This window comes from Haliotis rufescens, unplaced genomic scaffold, assembly GCF_023055435.1.
Source record: "Haliotis rufescens isolate VD_foot unplaced genomic scaffold, xgHalRufe1.0.p SCAF_4, whole genome shotgun sequence".
Classification (NCBI taxonomy): Eukaryota; Metazoa; Mollusca; class Gastropoda; order Lepetellida; family Haliotidae; genus Haliotis; species Haliotis rufescens.
In genome coordinates this window covers 16,758,430-16,772,928 of record NW_025964112.1, presented here as the reverse complement: position 1 = coordinate 16,772,928, position 14,499 = coordinate 16,758,430, and the positions used below count along the sequence as shown (strand labels likewise).

General features: G+C 43.2%; 1 protein-coding gene across 1 annotated transcript in view; it reads left to right on the top strand.

The window, feature by feature from the left end:
* LOC124140533 overlaps positions 1-14,499 on the top strand; it is a 31,660-nt gene that overhangs the window by 10,671 nt on the left and 6,490 nt on the right. The window contains exons 6-11 of the mRNA XM_048382537.1: positions 360-548; positions 1,515-1,634; positions 2,626-3,719; positions 10,664-10,666; positions 11,258-11,325; positions 12,783-13,192. Coding sequence (XP_048238494.1) covers positions 360-548; positions 1,515-1,634; positions 2,626-3,719; positions 10,664-10,666; positions 11,258-11,325; positions 12,783-13,192 — 1,884 coding nt within the window. The remainder of the gene's footprint in view (positions 1-359; positions 549-1,514; positions 1,635-2,625; positions 3,720-10,663; positions 10,667-11,257; positions 11,326-12,782; positions 13,193-14,499) is intronic.

The window sequence follows — 14,499 nt, the reverse complement described above, 5'->3', positions numbered from 1 at the left end:
GTAAAAATACATTCACACTTACAAATAATATTGATTTTACAATACATTGTGATAAAAAATAGTTCTTGTAGTAGTAGTCCATCAGCGCAGAGTTGCATCCCTTGGCGGTACCAGCATCCGCTGGTCGTCTTGAATTCCAGATAAAATAGACCTATGTTTGTCACATGACTCCCTTTGAGTTGCATCATATTGAACCCTCCTTAACATTATACGGATGGGATTTAACGGGAATACTGTTAAAGCGGCGTTAAACCAAATTCGCTCTCTTCCTTCCACATTCAGCTAACACCCAGTGATGAAACTGAATCATTGTTCAAAACAGCTTTAAGCCCAACTCACAATGCAACATCTTCATACAGGAATACGCCGTCAACGTGTGGATCAACCGGGGAGCTGACAGGAGCAAGGTGATCATGGGGATGACGGCTGCAGGTGCTAGCTTCACCCTCAGCAACAAAAACAACAACACCGTCGGGGCGCCCGTCAAGGTCGGAGGGGGGCGACCTGGAATACTCTACAAACGAAGAGGCAGACTTCTCCTGCCAGAGGTAATTGCTAAGGCAACAAACAAACACACTTACTTTTTATGCAAACTATATGGCGGGTGCTATCGGTGGAGCACGGCGTGCTTACCCTTTCGCGAACACCTGGTGCAATCACTGATGTTTAGTGATCCATTCCTCCGATAATGTTTCTAGGTTTGTCAGCACCATACCCGTGCTCGTGGGTTTCACCGAAGTGAAAACGCCTAAGACCTGCATCATTTCGGGATTTCCTTCCACATTAAGCTGACACGCCGTGATATAACTGGAATGCCGTCAAAAGCGGCGTTAAACCCAACCAACTCACTCACTAGTGATCCATTCCTATAATTTTCCGCGCTGGTTTGCCTTTTACGCACATTGGAATCTGTTTCGGCAGAAAACTGAGACTGATTATTCTCAGACGTTGAGTTGTATATTTACTACAGTAATTAGTCTACGTGCAGCTGCTATTGCTACCTCCAGTATTCGTCGACAATAATAAAAAAGATGTCGTTCATGGTGGAAAAGTGTAATGTCGTATGCTTTGCCCGAGGAAACTTCGAAGCAGGGTAGGTGTGTTTCACATGTTACCGTTGACTTTGACTGTTACGATTAACCTAGGAATCGCGATACCAGAACCGTTGTGCGGGTCCATGTACCTATGCATAGCTCATGTAGCTCACTGAGATACCATGCCACAGATTAACATTGATACCCCACCCGAACACATGAAACTGACTTCGAGCCTGATAGTTATTCCCCTAAAGCCCAACAGCAGTGAAATTAACGTCAAATATAATCTTTTGTTATGACGCGGTCAGGGGATAAAACTACCAACCTTCCGCCCTTCAGGCAGACACTCTATCCGCTACACCACTGAGGTGGTTAGAAATAAGAACTAAAAGTACCGTTGAATGACTTATGTTGCTTAAATATAGAATCGTACCTGGGTGCAATAGGTTTGAAGGGGTATTATTTTTTTTGTTTTAGATCTGCTTGTCCTTCAAGACGGGCTGGACTCGAGTTTGGGACGAGGAGCAGCAAGTGCCCTACGCCTACAAAGGCGACCAGTGGGTGGGGTACGATGACCAGTACAGCTTTGGCCTCAAGGTAAGGCGGTTAATGTACTGATTGAGTGGAAAACTGAAAGTAAAAAATAGAAGACTGACAGGCGAGTGAGTGAGTGAGTTACAATGTAGCGTCGCGTCAGCATTATTTCAACCATATAGCGACGATAAGAGGTTTTAATAGCTACTGGCACGTCACATGACTACAAAGCAAATTTGTCAAACATATTTTAGGATAACAATACTATTTACAACTGTTTAAAAGACGAACTGTAATCCACCAGCAACACTGACGACGGAAGACTAGTACGTTTAAGTAAGGTGAGGTTGATGTGAGGTAAAATTGGGCTATTCGTCGCGTTCAAGATTATTTCGCGTGTATAGCGACGTGCATGCACTTGTGAGTGTGGCTGCTTTTACTTTTCCGGACTAATGTCAGTTTTATTGTGCTAGCCCACTGACATCCTCTTTATCAACCTGCTCGCATTTTGGTTAAACTACGCTAACAATTAATTAACATTTTACCTGCTAATCAAACGTCGAGATAAGGAAAAAGGAAATTGGTATATAACAGGGAAAGGATATACGATTGACGGTAAAGTGGATATACGATTGACGGTAAAGTGGACATAAGACTGACGGTGAAGTGGGTCTATTACCTGACGGTAACGTGGATATAACACTGCCGGTAACATGGATATAAGACTGTCGGTAACGTGGGTATAAGACTGCCGGTAACATGGATATAAGACTGTCGGTAACGTGGGTATAAGACTGCCGGTAAAGAGGGTCGATGGACTGACGGTAATGTGTATATAAGACTGACGGGAAGGTGGGCCTGAAGCTTGTCGGGAAACAGGGTCTATAGACAAACGGGAAGGTGGACATAAGGCTGCCGGTAAAGTGAGTGTATAGACTGAACGAGCGAGTATACAGAAATATAGAAAACTTAATTGATGAAGTGATGGTTAAACGAGTCTAAAGACTGTTGTATGAAGTACATGTGGTAATATATCTATCTGCGACGATTTCAGGTTCAGTATGCTGTGGAGGAACAGCTGGGAGGAGTAATGTTTTGGGAGCTCAGTTTTGACGACCCAAACAACTACTGCAAAAATGGGTCCTATCCTTTGCTTAATGTTGTCAAGAATAAATTTGCCAGTAGTCCAATAGATACATCTCCACCAAAAACACGAGAGAGGGGCCCAATAGAGGCGTATCCGCTACGAACACGGGAGCCCGACCGATCGGTGACATCTCCGCCAAGAACATGGGATAGAGGCCCAATAAAGGCATCTCCACCAAGACCATGGGTGAGAAGTCCAAAAGAGACATCTCCGCCAAGAACACGAGTGAGAGGTCAATCAGAGGTATCTCCCCCGAGAACTCGGATGAGAAGCCCGATAGAGGCATCTCCCTCAAGAACACGGGTGAGAAGCCCGATAGAGGCACATCCCTCAAGAACACGCGTGAGAGGTCCAACAGAGGCATCTCCCTCAAGAACACGGGTGAGAAGCCCGATAGAGGCACATCCCTCAAGAACACGAGTGAGAGGTCCAACAGAGGCACCTTCCTCGAGAACTCGGGTGAGAGAACCATCTCGAAAGGTGTGGAGATCTAAAGGGATAATTGACCAATACATGGCAACAATAAAGAGAGCTTCTACAAGAACAAGGGCTGCAACTTCTCCACGGCCAAGATGGGTAACGCCTACAAGAAAAAGTGTCACAATGAAGAAAAAAGAGACACCCTTCACTACAAAGTGGGGAGCAACATCAGTGAGGAACTGGGAAATATTTTTCACAACCAAGATGCCACCGACCACAGATGTAGCTGAAGAAACATTTACTTCCAAGGCAACTTCTACAAGCACAGGTGAACCTACTTCTACAAGTACAGGGGAGACAACTTCTACAAGTACAGGGGAGATTACTTTTGCAAATATTGGCGAGGTCACTTCCACTAGCTACGTACCACAGACAACAGGCGCAAATACACCGGTCGTTATGACCAAACGTATCAGTCAATTTCACGGTGGCAGAGCAACAAGTCTTACCAGTCACGCTTATAGATGTATCAGCGACCTACTCATTGTTACAGTGTGCGTTTGTGGAATCCTTATGAATATATAATGCCATCAATAGATGTAGGGACATGAATTAGAGCGTCACTCATTATTATCGTGTTTCTCGTGCTTGGCTTACAGCATTTCCAAAACACAAAATAGACTAAACAAAACAAGAAAGAGGATGAAGAAGAAGGATGAAATGAAATGATGTATTTTATGTCCTGCCCTAACAGAAATACACGTGAAGGAGATGAGAACCGTGTTTTAAGAAATGTAAAGAAATCATGTAAAAGAACGTAAAACGCAATCTTTCATCAGAGGCTAACAGAATCAAGAAAATACAAGATGTTGCCCTTTTGGTCAGAATGATAGACATTTGGATACATTTTATTACAATTTTCTGGATTAATTTCATCAATGAGACGTTCCTGGAAAATCCGTTTTACAAATTAGTGAGTATGGTTTTACGCCGCTTTTAGCAATATTCCAGCAATATCACGGCGGGGGACACCAGAAATGGGCTTCACACATTGTCGGGAATCGAAACCGGGTCTTCGGCGTAAAGAGCGAATGCTTTAACCACTAGGCTACCCGACCGCCCCCCGTTTTACAAAGATAACACGTAGATTTTAGTTGACATCTCCGAAATTAGTAGCGCAAGGGACATGTTGTGCATACATGGGATGAATGAAACACATTCGTTTTTTTAAAGAAGTAGTTATAATAAGAGTACATAAACATGTGTTTGGTTATCGTATCATTAATCGTTTAACATTACTGTATACATTTTACTTTATTAGCAAGCGACTTAGGTATACACAGCTTAGCATTGAGGCAATACCTTGCACTAGCTATTGGAACTATCTACAATTATATTACTTCGATTGATGATTGGAACACTGTTTTTTTATATCTTTGTAGTTGTAAGATACGTTAGAAATTTTGTTTTCGATACAAATAATTAAAGAAAGCATCAGAATAACGAAGTCTTATTACATGTGTTGGGGTGGTGGGGTAGCCGAGTGGTTTAGCGTTCACTTGTCACATGGGTACAATGTGGGAAGCAATGTGATGTTGCTGGAACATTGCTAGAAGTGGCGTAAAATTCAAGACACTCACTCACTCAGTCAAATACATTTGTTTGTGAAGGTTATGGATTTTGCTACTCGAACCACGCTTTCTCGAACTAACTCTTGACCGCGTGTGGCTCATGTCATTTCATTTGTATCAAAGAATTGTAAACGTTCGTAAATATCTATATTGTAATATTTGCTAAGAAATGTCGGGATAATTGCCCATGCACCACACGATGTGTTATGCTGTAGTAACATTGTTTGAGAAGTGACAGATTGCGTGACAAATCCTCAACAAAGGTTGTTTTAACAATTTTCGCTTTGTTTGTAAAATGTCAAGAGATATTGACACCCATTCTGTAACAACAGCGCTTACCCTATAAAGATGCAAATATTTGCTCCAGTTCAGATGAACTTCCACACACTGCCCACGCTGTTTCCGTAGTGCATTTATGTAGCAGCCTTCTAGTTTAACTCTCCATAGAGACAAATATAAGGGTATAAAACATGTTTACATTTTCCCTGCTTCATTTGCTTCGTAAATCATAAAGCGCACGAAGAACATTAACATTAGAAATGAGAAGAATATTGTCACGAATTAGTTTAACTTTCGCCATAGCTTCTTATGTGTCAACTGCTTGTTTTAAGAATAAAAATTTTCGAAATAATATTTGTTTGTATTTGATTCTGTGTTGAAACATAACAAGGATAATAGGCGTATAGTGTCATTTTTTGGTTTGCGGACATAACTGACAAAATGAACAATCAGAACATAACACAAGTAGTTTAGATTTCTATTTTTTTGCCCAACTGCTGAACCTTTGATGGATCAGAAACAATAAACAATACTCTACAGTAATTATTAACTTATTAAATAATAATTGATCAATAGTTTGTGTTGTTGCTGGCAATTGCAACTCTCATAATGAGAACCAAAGATAACTACACATTAATCAGGGAGCATCCATTTGATTTATAGGGTAGCTGGTGGAGATGGGGGTGGAATTATTTGAGAACAATATTCCCCCCTGCTGTACCCAACAAACCATGTATGTACTGAGCACCATCAAACAATCTATTCATTTTCACTATTAATTAACACACATCTTGGGTATTTGAGTATGTTTCACATTCCACAACCATTCATTTTTTTTCACCTCGGCACTGTACTGTACCTGTTTAACATACAGCTTGTCATCTATAACACAGCCCCCTGTGCTCTTACTGAACCTCTTGTCTTCCCTTACTCAGTCCCTTGTCTTTTATGACTCAGCCCCGTGTCATCTCTTACCGAACTCCTTGTATTCTCTAACTCAGCCCTGTGTCAGCCCCTTGTCTTCTATTATTCAGCCCCTTGTCACCTATTAGTAAGCCCCTTGTCATCTCTCAGTCAGCCCCTTGTCACCTCTTAGTCAGCCCCTTGTCACCTATTAGTAAGCCCCTTGTCACCTCTTAATCAGCCCCTTGTCTTCTATTATTCAGCCCCTTGTCACCTCTTATTCAGCCCCTTGTCACCTCTTAGTCAGCCCCTTGTCTTCTCTTAGTCAGCCCCTTGTCACCTATTAGTAAGCCCCTTGTCACCTTTTAATCAGCCCCTTGTCTTCTATTATTCAGCCCCTTGTCACCTCTTATTCAGCCCCTTGTCTTCTATTACTCAGCCCCTTGTCGCCTCTTAGTCAGCCCCTTGTCACCTCTTAGTCTGCCCCTTGTCTTCTATTATTCAGCCCCTTGTCACCTATTAGTAAGCCCCTTGTCACCTCTCAGTCAGCCCCTTGTCACCTCTTAGTCAGCCCCTTGTCTTCTATTATTCAGCCCCTTGTCACCTATTAGTAAGCCCCTTGTCACCTCTCAGTCAGCCCCTTGTCACCTCTTACTCAGTCCCTTGTCTTTTATTACTCAGCCCCTTGTCACCTCTTATTCAGCCCCTTGCCACCTTTTAGTTAGCCCCTTGTTTTCTCTTTGTCAGCCCCTTGTTTTCTCTTATTCAGCCCCTTGTCACCTCTTAGTCAGCCCTTGTCACCTCTTAGTCAGTCCCTTGTCTTCTCTTATTCAGCCCCTTGTCACCTCTTAGTCAGCCCTTGTCACCTCTTAGTCAGCCCCTTGTCTTCTCTTACTCAGCCCCTTGTCACCTCTTAATCAGCCCCTTGTCACCTCTTAGTCAGCCCCTTGTCTTATCTTATTCAGCCCCTTGTCACCTCTTAGTTAGCCCCTTGTCACCTCTTAGTCAGCCCTTTGTCTTCTCTTATTCAGCCCCTTGTTTTCTCTTATTCAGCCCCTCAACACCTCTTATTCAGCCCATTGTCTTCTATTACTCAGCCCCTTAACACCTCTTATTCAGCCCCTTAACACCTCTTAGTCAGCCCCTTAACACCTCTTAGTCAGCCCCTTGTCACCTCTTAGACAGCCCCTTGTCACCTCTTAGTCAGCCCCTTGTCACCTCTTAGTCAGCCCTTGTCACCTCTTAGTCAGCCCCTTGTCTTCTATTATTCAGCCCCTTGTTTTCTCTTATTCAGCCCCTTGTCACCTCTTACTCAGCCCCTTGTCTTTTATTACTCAGCCCCTTGTCACCTCTTGGTCAGCCCCTTGTCACCTCTTAGTCAGCCCTTTGTCTTCTCTTAGTTAGCCCCTTGTCTTCTATTAATCAGCCCCTTGTTTTCTCTTATTCAGCCCCTTGTCACCTCTTACTCAGTCCCTTGTCTTTTATTACTCAGCCCCTTGTCACCTCTTATTCAGCCCCTTGTCACCTTTTAGTCAGCCCCTTGTTTTCTCTTATTCAGCCCCTTGTCACGTCTTATTCAGCCCCTTGTCACCTCTTAGTCAGCCCCTTGTCACCTCTTAGTCAGCCCCTTGTCTTCTATTATTCAGCCCCTTGTTTTCTCTTATTCAGCCCCTTGTCACCTCTTACTCAGCCCCTTGTCTTTTATTACTCAGCCCCTTGTCACCTCTTATTCAGCCCCTTGTTTTCTTTTATTGAGCCCCTTGTCACCTCATACTCAGCCCCTTGTTTTCTCTTATCCAGCCCCTTGTCACCTCTTAGTCAGCCCCTTGTCACCTCTTACTCAGCCCCTTGTCATCTCTTACTCAGACTCTTCTCAGCTCCAGGACATTCAGAGACTTGAGGGTTTGAATGATTTGATTTTACATCACACATACCTATTTTTCGGACATTGTTTTTAGCACTCGACTTTACTGATCTGTGTCGGTGGCTCCTACTGGGGTACCTGGACAAGACTTCACTGACCGCTGATACATGTAGCGAAGCCCCCGTTCATGGTGTGGACAGAGTGTCTACCCCGAGAGCGATTGGTCGGTAATTCGATCCCCGGCCCCGTCACAGAAAGATAAGCTAAAGATGGTACTTGTTGTTACCCTGCCCAACGATCGGCAGTAACAGGATAAAACAAGGACTGGCCGGCTCCGATTCTGTATAATGTATCTGACTGAGGAATTCATGTCAGACTGCGTCATGGCATCTATTAGCGCCGCAAATAGTCAAGGCAAAGTAAGGTTAGGTATTTCCAAAGTATATGCTTTATTGCAAAACAGCCATACTAAGTTTCGAAAAAACATATTCATGAGAGCTACTGAACGTTTTCGACCATTGACAAACCTACAAAATTCAAAATGGGCGACATGTTTTCTCAATATGAGGTTAGGCTGTGCTAGGACTCATGTGCATAATTATAACTTGGCACTCACTGAAGCAGAGTTAACACTATTAGATATGAAACACCGTCACCAGAGCCCCCTGCTAGCCGAAACTTTCAAGATGGCCGCCATGAGATTGATGGATAGTCATGGAATGGAAATGCACGCACGTACGCATATATATATATATCCCATTTTACCGTCGCTAAACCCTGACAACAGGCTTCACGGTAACAATGCACACACGGTTAGTGATGCACAAAAGACTGATATTTACATCCGTACCAAGCATATCTATAAATATCTTATGTTATCATGTGATTAAAGTAAAAATGTTCCTTTTGAAATATATGAAATTCTTCTTGCTGGGGTATACGTCTAATAAGAAGAAACAGAATATTAATGCTTAGGTCTTGAAGAGAATGATTTACGGGTCCCGACTTGGCGTCTTGAAGACTTCAAAGACCTCAAAGCCGAGTGCACGCGCGTCAAACGCGGAGAACATGTGTTCCACGTGCAGCCCGATGGAACGAAGGCTTCTCAGTTCAAATGAAAAATGCTCTGATACATTTTAGAAATAGCTTGAAATACATGTAGCATTGCTATTTCTTACTGGGGCTATTATATAAGGTCTTAAGGTCTATGTGGTCCGTGGTCTACTATATCGTCGAAGTGGTGAACAGAACCTGTATTAAATATTTTGTATATCGTTGACAATGTTCAATATGTCTGCCCGGAGAGCGGAAGGTTGATGCTTCGATCCCCCGACACGTTATACCAAAAGATGGTACTTGTTGTCGCCATGCCACCCTGTCAAGCTATATAAGGCACCAACCATTTCTTGGGAGGAGGGGAGGGGAGGGGAGGGGAGGGGAGGGAGGATTTTGTAAGGAGACTAGATATTTTTACAGCTATAGCTGTAAATAAGCCTAGAGATAATTTTAGGAAATCAAACTTGCAACAAAGCTAATTTTTTTCTCCATAAAACCAGAGTTCTGTCTACGGTTTTTCCTTGAGATGTATGTTGCAGTCATCGGTTGAGATCCCGGGTAACATAGATCACTAGCAATCCATGCTTATCGTAATTTAAGAAGCGACAAAATGGATCTGGTGGTCAGGCTCGGTTGGTTGATTTACATGTCATCGTTTTCCATTTGCGTTAATCGATGCTCATGATGTCAATCACGCGATTATATTTTCCGACCATAGTTATTTCGCTGGAATGTTACTGAGTGCGTCGTCAAACAACAATCAACGACAGCATAAGCACAATTAAGGATTTTATGAACCCTTCGACCAACTTTCACGAGTTCTCATCGCATTATTTGAAAAGAGTTGGTGGTTGGCCACCATGTATAATCGGAGCAGACAAACCATCAAACGTAAGTATGATGACCTGATGATACACCACTGTAAAATGAATGAGAGTGTGTGCTGCAAGCTTATGGTTGAATAACGTTGGATGGGATTGGGATTGGATACCGGAAAACTTTCGGACTTTTCACTGCGCATGAATACTTTTCTTGGTATGTATCTTTTTCTTCTCAAATGTTAGCATTTGAAACCTTCGGTCACCACTGTCGGTTTCAAATGCAATATCCGGGCATCGAATACTCAATAACACCCGCAAATCTGAATACCCATAAATATTGTGTGCCTGGTTTTTGTTAGTCCCCGGTATCTAATGCACGTCGTATCCGACTAAATTGAGTATTGGGTGGTTAAAATGTGTGACGTGACTGATTGTGGATCATCGTACCCTAATGGAGGCGGTGGGGTAGCCTAGTGGTTAAAGCGTTCGCTTGGCACTCCGAAGACCTAGGTTCGACTCTCCACAAGGTGCAATGAGTGACGCCCATTTCTGGTGTCCCCCGTCGTGATATTGCTATACGAGTATTCACTCACTCACTCACTCACTCACTCACTGATCGTCTATTGTTTACAGGCCACCAGCATGTATTTAGGACATTGCATTATTGCATAATTCGGTCTAATACAACCCTCGCCCACTTTAATGTCGTAATCGGCCAAGCCTTGAACTTTAAAAATATGTCCAATGTATATCAGCATATTTAAATGAAAAAAAAATCATTTATCAGATATGAAAGATCGTGTTCCAGTTTGATATGACTCATCGTCACGACTTGTTTTGCGCATGGGTCATGTTGAAATCCTAAACTGATATGCGAGCGTCATGTCCAGGAAAGGACTGAAAATAACTTCCTGTTACGTTGTATTTAAAGCTTCGTGTAATCAGATAGGTATGATTACTTGACTCTGCAGGAGGTAAGTACAACATTCATAGGTCAGGGAAAACAAAAGATCGGCGTACCCGGAGTTGCGGGATACCCTTTCAGTTTTAATTTGTACAGTGATGGGTCACAATGTGTGACTCGGCAGATTGAGATGTTATCGCTCATCGCTCACACTACTGGCCGACCATTCGATATTCGGCGTGGGGTGTGGGGTGTGGGGTGTGGGGTGTGGATTTCTCTCTCTCATTGTTGTAATTAAAGAAATATTTGGCCACAATTCAAACTCCCAGGTACCCTACGTCACAAACGTCAAAGACCTGCATCTTGTACTACTCTCCTCAAACTTTAAAAAACGTAAAAACTATTTTGACAAGGGTCGCTGGAATTGTAATCTAGCAAGTGGCTTTACCGATATGAGTACAGTGTGTGAACTTTACCCCTCCCTTGCCGACATACTGTTACCAGCTGTGTAAACGTCCCTCACTGTGGTACTTTGATGTAAAACTAATGAGACTAATTGACTAATCCCAGGACAATTTTCTTCTAGCGAATATAAACATGGTATCGCAATGTGTCACATTGATGTTGCAAAATAAAGTGTCTAATTCATTACTTTTCAAAGCGTAACCATGGCCACTATCTACCTGCTGACAGCCTTGATGCTGATGTCAGTGCCAGAAAACTGCAAAGGTGAGGTATTGACGGTCTCTAAACTACATGACAACATTCCAGATCCGAACATTAAGTTCCGGTGAGCTAATGACGTGGCCAGTTGTTTGCCGTCCGTCTATTCATTTATATGTCTGTGAACTTTAATTTTTTGACATCTCCGAAGAAACGACGAGACATATGTAACTAACACTTTCATTCATGATTATGGTAATCTGGAGGGTCTCTAAGATTTGATCACCATGATTGTCACAATGACCGTGTTATTGAAGTTGTAAGTTGCATGATGAAATAGTCATGCTAATTTGTAGTATCGAATCTCATTTTGCATATTCCAGTTTAGCCTTTTCTTACGACTTTTGTCCGCCTCCGTGGTCTAGTGGTAGAGGTAGCCCCGGGGAGAGCGGAATGTCCGGGGTTCGATCCCCGGCCGCGTCATACCAAAAGACGTTAAAAGATGGTATTTGTTTTAACTCAGTCTGGCGCTCGGCATTAAGGAGCTAAAACAAGGACTGGTCGGCTCGGAGTCAGTATACTGTGTCTGAGTGGGGTATTCAAATTAAACCATGGCATGGTATCTCAGTGAGCTACCATCAGTCCGAACTAGTACAAGCAGCCACACACACACATGCACGTGCATGCACGTCGCTATACAAGTGCAATAATCTTGGACGTGACGTGTAATCCTATTTCACCTCACCAAAAAAGATGGTACTTGTTGTTACCCCCCGGCTCGTGGTATGAAACCTAACGGGGGCGCATAAAACCCGATGTACCCCGATTGATGCTGCAACAACGAATTTATCTTACCGACATGTTTTAATATGACATTGTAAAATAATTCAAACAAATTCAAAATTGATGTTCGATTGAGCTGAGGTTAGCTTGCGCTATGTCACATGACTTCCGCTGACACGGAAAAAAGCGTGCGCTTTTTGCTTTGAAGCGGGATATAAAGGATTTATTCTGCCTCTCACAAATCCACGGACCCGTGAAGATCCGGGGTAGAATAGGTCTTCAGCAACCCATGTTTGCCGTAAAAGGCGAGACTCGATTATTTACAGACCGCCGTCATATAGCTGGAATATTGCTGACAAACAACAAACAAACAAACAAACAAACACAAATCCACGGGCAGCCAGACATGCTCGCGGCGAGGTGTAAGAGATTTATTCTCCTGCTGAGTAATTTATTCCCCTCCAAGGCGGGATACACAGTATGTTATCAAGATAACGCGGACCAATCAGATCTCATAAATTCTGACATTGAGGTTTGATAATTGATATTATACTAGTTAGCTTTACTTTAATAGGTATAAAAGATCCCTCCCCAAATAACCATTTACATGATATAAGGTGTTCCCAATAACTCACACAAGCTATGATTGTGTTTTCTTCAAATGAAAGATGTATCAACTGAATGAACGCAAATCAATTCGCATCCACAGAAATCTTAAGCCATTATTTCCTCATTTTCAGTTGCTGGCTTCATCACAGCCTGTTATTTCACCAGCTGGTCTGCTCAAACCTCCAATACCCAAGTTCGTCTTCCAGTGGAGGACACTGATCCTGATCTGTGCACACATCTGATCTACGCCTTTGCAAAACTGGATGTGCAGGCCAAGACCATAGCTGCAATAGACCCAGCTCATGAATATGAGAACTTTAACCATCTCAAATCGAAGAATTCAAACCTGAAGACCCTGTTGTCAGTTGGCGGTGAGGGTTCAGCGAATGAGTTTTCCCAACTGTCAGCCTCGTCGTCTTCCTTTCAACAGTTTGCTCTAAATACTATCACATTCTTGAGGAAGTATGGTTTTGATGGATTAGATGTTGACTGGGAGTACCCCACTGCTAAAACAAAACAGAATTTTACAGATTTTCTCAAGGTAAACACCTGTCTTAATTAATGAGGGGCGGTCGGGTAGCCAAGTGGTTCAAGTACAATGTGTGAAGCCCATTTCTGGTGTCCCCCGCCGTGATATTGCTGGAATATTGCTAAAAGCGGCGTAAAACCATACTCACTCACTCACTTACTTAATTAATGAACAGAAGTTCCTCGCAGACAAAAATGGCACAAGTCATTATAGATCCGATCACTGGCTGGTCAACCCTTGAAGGTCCGGGTTAGAACCCATGCTTGTCGTAAGAAGCGACTAATGGAATCGGGTGGTCAGGCTCACTGACTTGGTTGATGCTTGTCATCGTATCCCATCGATCGAAGCTCATGACGTCAATAACTGGATTGTCTGGTTCAGACTCGATTATTTATATACCGCCGTCATAAATCTGGAATAATGTTGAGAGCGGCGCTAAACAACAAACAAACAAATAAAACACCTTGGTCATCAAAACACCATTGCTTTGTTTGTTTGTTGTTTAAAGCTGCACTCAGCACCCGATCCCGTTGGCCGCCTCTGACGACAAACATTGGTTGCTTAACATCAATTCTAAATCGGATATTAATGGGTTTACTATTGCTTAATTACTATTGCTTAAAAACACGTTGATTGGCGACGAGTTGCTGTGTCGTCCAAGGTACCACTATTCGCCGTGCGTCATTTGATGGTGGTTTTAAATCCCAGATGGGCCCTGATTATGATTCTTGGTTTGCCCGCACCATACCCGCGGTTACTGGTGAACTTGAGGCTTTGCACCTGAACACTGTCGTTATTCCCAACTCACTCATGGAATATCATTAATTTCAACACGCACGTGATAAACGTTTTTGTAATAATGGGCTTCCTGAAATCAGGTTCTCGGTAACCTATTATTCGCAACAAGCGACTAATTGGATCGGGTGCTCTGGCCCTGGCCCTGGCTCTGGCTCTGGTTCTAGCTCTGGTTCTGGTTCTGGTTCTAGCTCTGGTTCTGGTTCTGGTTCTAGCTCTGGTTCTGGTTCTAGCTCTGGGCTGATTGCTTGTCATCGTTCACGTATGACATGCATGTTGTTTTCAATCACTGGTTGATCTGTTTTTGATTAGAGGTCGCCGCCACATAGCTGTTGCGTTTACCAACATATAGGGGTCCTGACTAGAGGCCGCCGTCACATAGCTGTAGCGTTAGACAACATATAGGGGTCCTGACTAGAGGCCGCCGTCACATAGCTGTGGCGTTAGACAACATATAGAGGTCCTGACTAGAGGCCGCCGTCACATGGCTGTAGCGTTAGACAACATATAGAGGTCCTGACTAG